The sequence below is a fragment of the Phaethon lepturus genome, unplaced genomic scaffold (assembly GCF_000687285.1).
Source record: "Phaethon lepturus isolate BGI_N335 unplaced genomic scaffold, ASM68728v1 scaffold33556, whole genome shotgun sequence".
NCBI lineage: Eukaryota > Metazoa > Chordata > Aves > Phaethontiformes > Phaethontidae > Phaethon > Phaethon lepturus.
The window spans coordinates 9,786-20,311 of NW_010548872.1; the positions used below are offsets into that span (position 1 = coordinate 9,786).

Genomic DNA, 10,526 nt, shown 5'->3' on the forward strand with positions numbered 1-10,526 from the left:
TTCAGTCCTGTGTTATTAGTGGTGATAAGTATGACCTTCGTTAATGTCAGTGGACAGTTAATTTGACTAACTTGTTTGTTATTTTAAAGAGAGTGTTTGCATGTCTGCAGAACATAACAACCCCGTAGTAAAGTTTCATGCATGCTTGTCTAGTTAGTTAACCTTAAATCTAAAATGTGTTACTCAGGGCATGAGCATGTGGAGAATGTATTAATAGCTATTGCTTTCTATCGCTTGGCTATCAAGTACAGGATTATCAGAAAATAGATCTGGGCTGATGAGACTGTCTACGTATTGTTTACAAGATATTTTGGATCTGGGCAATATTTACTTGCGAGCCTGAGCCGCTCTGGCAGTCTGTCCCAACACCAGCAGCAGCTCTGGGAAGGTTTTCTTGGGGCTGCCTGGGTCGGGACGGGCTGGGCAGGCGGCCGGGCAGCCTCTGGCTGGGGGTAGCCCATTTTTTTTTGAGTTATGAAGTCTGAAGATGATCCTGAAGATGGAGAAAATATACTTGGGGATCCAAGCTAAGTGAAGGATGGAGCAAAATGAATTCAGGGCAGTGGAGAGAATACATTTCTTGAAGCAGCCTGTTTGAACTCTGGCTTGGTGCTTTGCGAGCAGTTTGTAACTTGATGCGAGATAAACCGATTGCTTCTGGCAGCAAGAAGCTGCGAGTTCTATGATGACTTGTTGGTTTTCTTGTGCAGCTAAAGACACAGTAGGTATCTTAGATTTCATGTCAATGGTGGTAGTTTACAAATACAAAAATGTGAAAGATTGAATTTTGTAAATGTTTTGTAACTGTTCCTCTTAATTGATGTGAGTTACATCTGTCTTTAATGACTCTTCCTGTGAGGAATTTTCTGTAAATGCTAAATGCTCAGGTGACAATATTTGGTTTAGTACATCATAAGTAAATTGTATCTGCTTCCTAAGTGTTACAAGCAAAGGAAAAAAAATACTAAGATGATAGTAACTTAAAAAACAATAATGTTGTTAATCAGATGATTTATGAAAATAGGAGGAAAGAATGGCTGGTGAAGGGTTTTCTAAAGATTTGAGTGAGTTTGTGTTAGCAAGTATAAGCTGCAAGTATGAAAGTCAGCAATCTATATCCAGTTGCAAACATGGAGGATGTGATCGCTTTGCTCTAAGGATGTAAATTGTGTTATATGCAAAAGAATTTAGAGGGCACGGAGCTTGATGCTATGTATGTATAGTTTCTAAGGTATTTAAAAATAAAACATAATACTTGCATAATAAGGTACTTACAGCTGAGGAGACTTTGCGAAGCTGCGGAGGACTACTGTCTCTCCCCCGGCAGTGCCCACAGCTTTTGCTGAGAACAGTAACGTCGCCAAGGAGAAGTCTTCATTATGCCAACCAGGCTGGCTTGGCTTTTAAGCTGGCGGATGTTTTAATTGATTGACAGTTGGTACTGCACTTTGGCAGGGCAACACTACCAGGTGTAATTTCATTAGTTGTCTATTTGTATTACTTCAGGATGCTTTTAACAAGTATTGTACTAAATAAGCTATTGCTAGGACTCTGATTACAGTAACCTTGTTTTTATTGTGAGAATGGGGAATAAAGATGATAATGATTACAACTTCTTTATAGGAATCATTGTACAGATGTAGGGTGGTGGCTGTGGGTTTTTTCTGCTTTGTATCTCCTCCTTTACCTAGCCAGCCCTGGCTCTGGCGCGAGGTGAGACCTCGCTGGCTGCAGCTCCGGGCTCTGACCACTGTGGGAGCTGGCTGGTTGGCATTGGCACTCTCCGTTGTGGATCTTCCAGACTTTTATTACAGTAAATCTTGAAAAACTTTGGTCTTTGCTGGTAAAACAGTCGTAAGGGAACGAGAGTTCTGTTGTGATAAAATGTAACTTTTTTTAACATGAAGATTACGTAGCTTTTGGGTTTTATCTGTTACTGTTCTTCTTGCTCTCACGTGAAGACCGCAAAGACTTTTGCACAGTGGGTTCGGCGCTTTAAGGAGGCGGAGAAGCGTGTTGTGATGAACGCAACGTGAAGGATACGGGACTGATAGGCCGCTTCCTCACTGCAAGGAACAGCTACTCTTTGGCTGCTCTGTTTTGGAAATTATTAGGTTTACCAGTTTTAATGGTCTTTATTCAGTGAGATGTGGAACTTCTGACCCACAGTGATAACTAACTGCATGCATCTACAGGCTGCTTATGTCTCTCTGTTACCAGTAAATTCTTTTGCTGTGTAGAGTTAGATTTTAATATAGTGCTCCTTTATAGGTCTTTTTCTTTTGTTAAAAGCTGCTTGAATATCAAGTCATCAGTGTCCAGCTTGGCCATGAGACTTGTGTCACAGAACAGAATTTCCTAAAAGGTGTAAAGCAATTCAGAAAGGATGGTTTAGGCTGCAAAGAGAACAGGCTCTGTGTTTTGGGGTGGGATGCTTGGCCTGTGGTCTGAAATTCTAAATTCGAGTCAACAAGGGAAAAGTGGGGGGTGATGAATGCCTGAGTCTGAATGCATAGTGGTCTATTTTTAATTGACTTGTACTTCCTTTGCGCTCTACATTGCTTTGGTAATTGTGGGGAATTTAAAGTTACAAACTTTTTATTTCTTTCTTCTACAGGTCAGTAGATATTAATCTCTTGAATATCACACTTAGCTAAATTTTGGCCCTTTGTACATCCTGGCACAGGAAAAACTGTCCTGTCGTGTATTTTTAGCGCATCCATTTGATGTTAAAATCTGAAAATGGCTCGGGACATAGTGGAGCTGGTTTGGATCTATTGTTAAGAATGGCCAAATTCAGTGAGTTGAATTAGTACATATGTGTCCGTGTTGATGTCACGTGTGTACCTACGTGGACTTGCAGCGTTTCAGCATTCGGTTTTGGACCGTGCAGTGTTGGGGTATGGCCCGGTCTCGTATCGGATCCACTGCCGGCCCCTGCTGTGCGCTTGTGCCTTTCCCTGTAGCCTGGCTGCCGGCGGACCAGGTCAGCGAGCCGGTTCGATGGCAGGTCTCTCTCTGGATGTCTTCTCATGGGTCAGCTTGTTGGGCGGCTGCTGGGTGAGCGTGCCGTGCTGGCCCGAGGCACACGGGAGGGTGGCGGGGGGGGATGCTGTTCTCGGCCGTAGCCTGTGGTTGCGTGGGGTGGGAAGCAGAGTCCAGCTCTGCAGCCCTGCGAGCGGATGAAAGAACAGTTTGAGGAAAAACCACTTGTATGAGTTGGTAAGGTGAAAATAGGGTCTCTGCTTTTTGCTTTTCTGATGTTCTTTCATGAATTTTAGTTATGCAGTGCAACTTTCGGTAAAGCTGGAAAGCTCAGCTGTTCTTGATAAATGTGAACTTGCTTTAGAGAGGGCTAAATTTAGTACATATTTCATGTGTTGCTGACTGCTGAATTGATGAAAACTGAAGTCTGCTGTTGATTGCATCTCATAAATGTCCTGTTCAAGTATCTCTCAAAGCTTAGTCTCACCTGTTGAGTTCTCTGGTACCTTTCCTACATAAGGGCTAGTGGAGGGGAAAATTGAAGCAGCTGTGTATTATCTGCCCACTTCCTTATGAAACAATTTTTTATGAATACTGAAAAGTTTATATTGGAGATGATTACTTAGATTGGAAGCTGTTAGCAGTGCTCTTTTAGGGTCTCTTACTTGCAATTCCTCACTTACTGGTTCCTTTGTGTTGCTTCTTGTTTGTTAATTTTTAAGTTTTGAGACCTGGACAAATATTTAATATATATAGAAATGAAACACTTGATTGTTTTGTTTAGTCTATTACAAGTTAAATGATTGACAGTAAAGATGAACAAGAAAACCTCCAGTTTTCACATAATTAATAGAGTTAATTGACTTTCCAATGCGAGAACAGTTGATGTGCCTTCCCTAAAGGGCACGAGACTAAGAAGAGACAGCTTTTCAGATATATAGGTGCTGCAGAGAAAAGGAGCAGGGGAGTTCTTGATGTGCATAGTGGAGAGATTAAAATGCGGTAACTAGGCATTAGGTAAAATGTTCTCTGATACGATTAATGAAAGACTGAACTGCAGGGCTCCTTGGACACTCTACCCCTTCTTTCAGTGGAGCTTTTGAGAGTTAGATGAGTACCAGGACAACGGTGCAAGAGCTCTAGTTGATCTCGCGTGGCGTTCCTCGTCTGCATGACTTCTGAAGTCCCTTCTAGACACACTGCAATGTTTTTAGAGGTATTAACAAGTTGCTCTTGTATAAAGCAGGTATGTGTACAAGTACACATACTAGCCCTTCCTTTGTGTGAAGCCCTTAGTTCATCACAGCCCTGTGTGGCAGTTTTTCATGTTTGTTAGTCAACCACTGGTGGGGAGGGGAAGAGACACTTACAAGTTTTGGTCAGGATCGAAGTATCTGTGGTGAGAGAAGAGAAAGCAAAGATGCAGGGAAAAGATTGCTGTCTTGGCAGCCTCATGTGGCAGAGGGAGGGGCCAGAAGGAGATGTCTAAAGACAGCCTAATAAGAGAAACTGAAAACTTTATTTGAAAATGAGGATATGGAACTACTGTGTGTGGCTTTAGTTTTAGTCCTATTACACAGAACAAAGAATGATGAGGAAAACCGAAGAGGTTTGATCCTAAAGGTCACCTTTAGGACCAAACTGACTTAACCAGGCTGTCTCAGAGCACTGTACATTCAGAGCTAACAGCCCCGTTGAAATGCTACAGTGATATTATACCTAAATAACTCTAAACATCTTAACAGGTACAACTTTACCTGTAAACCAAGGTGGTTTTTGTTGTATCCCCCCAGTTGAAGTTCCTTTAGTAGATCGGTGGTGTACCATAAGCTCACTTGCTTTTCTAATTCTCTTATGCAGCTGAACACAGACTGGAACAAGTATGATGACAGGTTAATGAAAGCAGCTGAAAGGGGTGATGTGGAAAAGGTTTCATCAATCCTTGCCAAAAAAGGAGTCAGTCCCACTAAACTGGATGTGGAAGGTAGATCTGCGTAAGTAACTTCCAATACTATAGTAATGGTGTTGAGAAGCTACTGAAACTTACTCAATCCTAAATCTGTTCTAAAAACTCCTTAATATATAAATCTATGTGATACATCATGTTACTGGAGTACCAGATAGCCAGAATGTGAAATTCTCATAAACAATCTTTACTTCAAAGTGAGGATCAGTATTTAAATACTTGCTCTTGCCAGATTTGAATGTTAAAGAGAAGTGGAAAGCATATTGTTTTTTACCTGGCTCACTAATTCAAGGTAAAGAATGATTACTTCTCCAAAAAGTCATCTTGTTCCTTTTAAAGTAAAATCTGCAAAACTCTTAACTGGCTTTGGATGCTGTCCAAAGCTGAACTTGTACTGTATACTGCTTTCAGTATACAGCAGCTGTTTGCTTTGACTTTCCTGATTAATATTACTAGTTTTGTGTAGATAACAGCTGTGCTTAAGCAAGGTATTATCTATTTTTAGATTCCATGTTGTGGCGTCAAAGGGAAACCTGGATTGCTTGAACACCATCCTTATTCACGGAGTTGATATCACAGCCACTGATGCTGCAGGTAGGCTTCCTCAACTCTCCAAGAGCAACTTGGAAAAGTTCTCAGCTTGGTTTTTATTTTGGAATGGGATTAAGCTATGGTTCAGCTTAATCCATGTTCTTCCTTTCCATGGATTTTCCCTGTGGTTGGCAAAAATAACTTATCTGTGTGACTTGTTGCTGAACTTAGAGAAAGTGGTCATGTCTGGTAATGTAAGTTCATGAGTGTGTCCCTGACATGCAGCAGAACTTGTGAACTTTGTCTTTGTGCTGCTGTAACTGTATATGTAGTCTGCTCCAGCCTCAGTGGGGAGATCGGTACTTCTGGTTGAGAGTAACAGTATAAGAATGGTTTTAAATGAATTAGCGTTCACTTAATATTTCAGTGTATTTCATGGAGACTTGTAAGTATTGTATACGACAAGGATTAGAATTAAATGATATAGTAGGTGTTCATGCACCCATACTGAGCCCTCAAAACTTCAGAGTGTCTCTGTGCTACCTTCTTGATTTGTAACTATGAGACCAGAGTTTATGTGAAAGTGTTATGAAAGGGGCAATTAAAAATAGGTGCTAATTTTGCCTCAGATTGCTTACCTCCTAATTTAAACATGCTTAACAAATATTGCTGTGTTTTCAACTTCATTGCAGAAATAATCTAGCTTCCTTTTATGACAGATTTTTTTTTAAATGCTTATGTTGAGTCATTTGTAGTATTTTGAGATTAATTTCGCTCTTCATGAACTTGAATCCTCGGTTGCAGTTTGTCTAAAACAAGGAAAGATTTTTTTTTTTAGCAAGTATTGAAGTATATATGTGATGACTTAGTTACAGTACTAGCAGAAATAAGGGGGAAAAAGCAACCATTGTATCTAAAATGATGTGGATGTTGATCTAAGCTGTCTCTTGTGAAATCAGTCTAGCAGTCTAATGACACAAGTGTATCTTGATGTTGCGTACATCTAACACACGAGCAGTAATGAAGCATGTGGAATTATAAAACAGGTTTTTGAGATGAAATAAACTGTGCTAATGTTTTAGTGAAGTATAAATTAATTTCTTGTAAATTAGCGTTATGTGACTAGTACTAGACTGAGAAAAAGCATAGGTGTGTTGAGTTTGTGTGATATTTCTAAATGGATGTTCAGGATCTCTTTTGAATTGATGTTGATTTTTATTTTTAGGTAGAAACGCATTGCACCTAGCTGCAAAATATGGACATGCTTTATGTTTGCAGAAGCTGTTGCAGGTACTGAAAAATACAACTTGTCTGTTATGTTTTTCTTCTTTGAAGAAAAAAGATGCTCTTAAATATACTGACTTGTAATTGGGAATGCCACTTACCTCTCTTTTTTTTTTAAAAATTACATTCTTATTTTTAAAAGAAACTGTCATGGGGAAAAGACCTTTTCATATGTAACAACAGGTTGTGGCTGAGAGTGCTAAAATAAAGAAAATAAACATCTTTTCCTCTCTTCACATAGGCAATCAAATCAAGTTGTAGCTTCTACCTCTTAAAGAAACTGGAGTTGAGTGCCCTTTAAAGAGTAGTGCTCTTTTTCTGAATACATCTACATTTAGGAACAGTAACACTGAAAGGTCTGCTCAAATGTAGTATGTTCTTCAAAAGATGGGCACATATATCCAGTAATCTTTCATTAATGAAACAATATTGGGTGGTTGTCTTGGGTTTGTGTGATACTTTTTTCTCCATTTATTCCTGGGGTCGGTTTCTGCTCATTTGAATTTTTTTTAACTTCTAATGGGTTCTCTTCATCTTCTGCTTGCTTGACATATGTGTCTGCATGCAGATATAAATGGTACCATCATCTGTGGCATGCCAGAACTAGCAGTGATACTAGTAGTGAAGGAGTAATGACAAGTGGTGGAGAATCTTAGCTGTAGTAAATGAACATTTGAAAGTGTATGTGAAAAGCCTGTGATGAACTGCGCATGTTCTTCGCATGGTCTTAATTTACTTCTACAAATTTTGACCAATGTTTAGAATACTGAAGTGCACGTACCCATAGCTTTTTTCTTTTCATGTATGTCAGTATATTTGTAAACTACAAACTTTTCTTAAATCACTTCTTATTGTTTTAATTCAAACCTCAAAAAATTTCATGTTTTGTAAGTACAATCTGAATCCTAATTGATAACCAGGGTTACTTATTTTAACAGTACAACTGTCCAACGGAGAACGTGGATCTTCAAGGAAGAACTGCTCTTCATGATGCAGGTAAAGGTTTTGCTTTTCTAGTAACTGTAGTATGAAATCTACATTTAATTAATGGATTAATTTTCAGATGGGCCAAATGCTTCTCTTTTAATTTTGGTGACTGCAGTAAGAGAAAATGTTTTATGTTGTCCTGACATTTGTCATCAATAACAAACTTGTTAAGACTTAGCAGAGGTTCTAGGTCTGAAAGTCTCTTCTGATGCTTATCAATTGTCTAATAAAATCTTAAGCAGGTATAACAAGCAGTGTTGCTCTAAATGATGTTCGTAGGTTCAGATACCTTTACTTTGGATTGCCTGAGTCCTCATTATGCTTTGTGGTGTCTTGAACAGTAGTTTTTGATTTCTTTCATGTGCTTTTGAGGTGGTTGTGTGAGAACTAAGTCATAGAGCCTTGCCATGCTTTAACCTAGTTGCATGAATTTTTGTGAAACAAAAACAGCCAAGGAAGTGTTTGAGGTTTCATGGGGGCTGTTTTCAGCAGTGGAACTTGCTCTTTCTTTTTTTTTTCTTGAAAGCTATGTCAGACTGTTCCTCTAGCATACAACTACTGTGTGATCATGGGGCCTCGGTGAACTCAAAAGACGGAGTAAGTTGCTGCTTATAGCTCTCTCCTGTACAAAACCCTATTGGAGTTCTTGTGCTTTCTCTGCTTTCTCGCCCTTTCCTTATTTATTTCCCCTTCCTCTTTTCAGGATGGGAGGACACCACTAGTGCTGGCCACTCAGATGTGTCGTCCCACAGTTTGTCAACTTCTGATAGACAGAGGAGCGGATGTTAATGCCAGGGACAAACAAAACAGGTAAGGCATGCAGAGCGTTGTCAGAATGCCTGCTGACATTTAAAGGGTAGAAAGCTGTCCCTTGGCTTTCAGGATACAGAACAAATATGCTAAATTCAGTAGAAGAGAACCTGGGATTTAGTTCAGAAGTAGGTGTGCCAATTCAATAATGCAGATAAGCATGGCTTTTTTTTATTCCTTGTTCTTGCATATAAAATACATATAGGCTTGTTACTGACAGCAGAGAAACTGCAGGTGGTTGTTTTAAGGGTTTGTTTGTCTAAAGCTGCATCTTGCACCCTTTGGAGTCAATATGCAAAATGGATCATGACAAAAGTGGTACTCTGTCAAGAAGTACTTGAGTCCCATGGGAGCTCCAAAGGGACCTAAAGGCCTTGAAATGTTTGTTTCTATATTCATGGAAGAAGGTCAGGGGAGAAATTTTCCATTTGTAGCTGCTGCTTCTTCCAGTTATTTCTTGGAGCATGACTGCGTGGTGGCCAAAGGACATGAGGCTGCTGTGGGACGAAGCTTGGGTAGTTGCATGTTCTGAGGCTGGAAAATGTTTGTAAGGCATTGCCAGGGCTCCCAAGCACTTGCCCCTCACCGAACTTTGTCTAAACTTCTGGTCTTGTGTTTGTTGTGTCTATTGAGACTTCTATCTAAATAGAAAAGAAGTGAAGAGCTAAAGTTTTCAAAACACTGGTTGGCTCTCTCAAAGGCGGTAGGCTTATGCTGGGTTTCATAAAAATACTGTTACAGTGTTTGTTCGCTTTTTAACAAATATTTAAACATTGACTAAATGACTTTTTAAAGCTTAGTTTCCTGTCTAGATAGAGGAAAGATTCCTTGACTCAAGTTTCCATGTTTAGACGTAAGTGTATGAGGGATTATTTCTGTAAGTGATTGCTCCATTGAAGCGTGAGACCCCTGAGTGTCTGAATGCCATCTTTCTCCCCATCCTCAGGACTGCCTTAATGTTAGGCTGTGAATACGGCTGCAAGGATGCAGTAGAAGTTTTGCTCAAAAATGGTGCGGATGTTAGTTTGACTGATGGCCTTGGTCATGACTGTGCTTACTATGCCAGAATTGGTGACAATATTGATATTTTGGCTTTAATAAAAGCTGCTGTTGAGGACTCCAGCAAAGGTATGAAGAACATAGCTATAACAGTTGCTGTTACTCTTTCATTTGAATTGTGTATCTTCCCACTGCTATGTCTTCAGGAACTGTTTTTTGGAGGGCAGCTGTAACCTTTTGAACAGAAAGGTGGTGAACTGCCTGTTTGGGAGGGGAAAGAAGGTTTTTGGGTTTTGTTTGTTTTTACTAAAGCTTTTAAGGTTAATGCAGACTCTGGTGCTTTGAGATATTAACATTGCCGAACCTGGCATCACAGTATTAATCATAGGAGTTATTTAGCCTTATTTATAGAAAGACTTCGTACTTGTGAATGCTGCCATATCTGATTAACTGGGGTGGTGGTGAATCTATTTCTTGAAATGTCCTCCCAAGATCGAAACTTGATAGAATTAGCTGAACGTGTTGCATGAGTCTGAAATGCATTTTTTAACTTCCTATTTTTGTGGTGCCTTTTTAGCAAGAGATAGCATGAAGAAGGGGCAGCCTGAACAAAAGGTAAGGCAGTATGTCGCTGGTATTGTTGAGAGGATGATTAAGATTGTGCTATGATGCAAAACTAGTTCAGTATTTTTTTAATTCTTAATTTAATATGTAGCTGAGAAGATTCTCTCTGTAATCAGATGGGGCCTCTTTTTATTTGAAAAATATTTGATGTGCATATTCAGGATTAGAGTTTTGAAGAGCATCCCATTTACTGTCTGGATGAGACCATGACAGATTGCTTCACAGTCGGAGGCCACTCAGAATGGGAATGTTGGTAGTATTGCCCCCAGTGGAAGCTGAAATGGAGGCTGAGAGCAGCCTGCTGTCCCCAGAAATGGATGTCTGCAGAACACAGCAGGAA

At 39.8% G+C, this 10,526-nt stretch overlaps 1 protein-coding gene across 1 annotated transcript in view; it reads left to right on the forward strand.

Annotated features, from left to right (window-relative positions):
- Positions 1-682: 682 nt before the first annotated feature.
- The window catches only part of UACA (uveal autoantigen with coiled-coil domains and ankyrin repeats), a 20,905-nt gene continuing 11,061 nt past the window's right edge, over positions 683-10,526 (forward strand). The window contains 9 exon segments of the mRNA XM_010290108.1: positions 683-721; positions 4,846-4,979; positions 5,457-5,545; positions 6,708-6,772; positions 7,705-7,762; positions 8,280-8,350; positions 8,457-8,563; positions 9,510-9,691; positions 10,140-10,177. Of these exon segments, the coding sequence (XP_010288410.1) occupies positions 683-721; positions 4,846-4,979; positions 5,457-5,545; positions 6,708-6,772; positions 7,705-7,762; positions 8,280-8,350; positions 8,457-8,563; positions 9,510-9,691; positions 10,140-10,177 (783 nt within the window).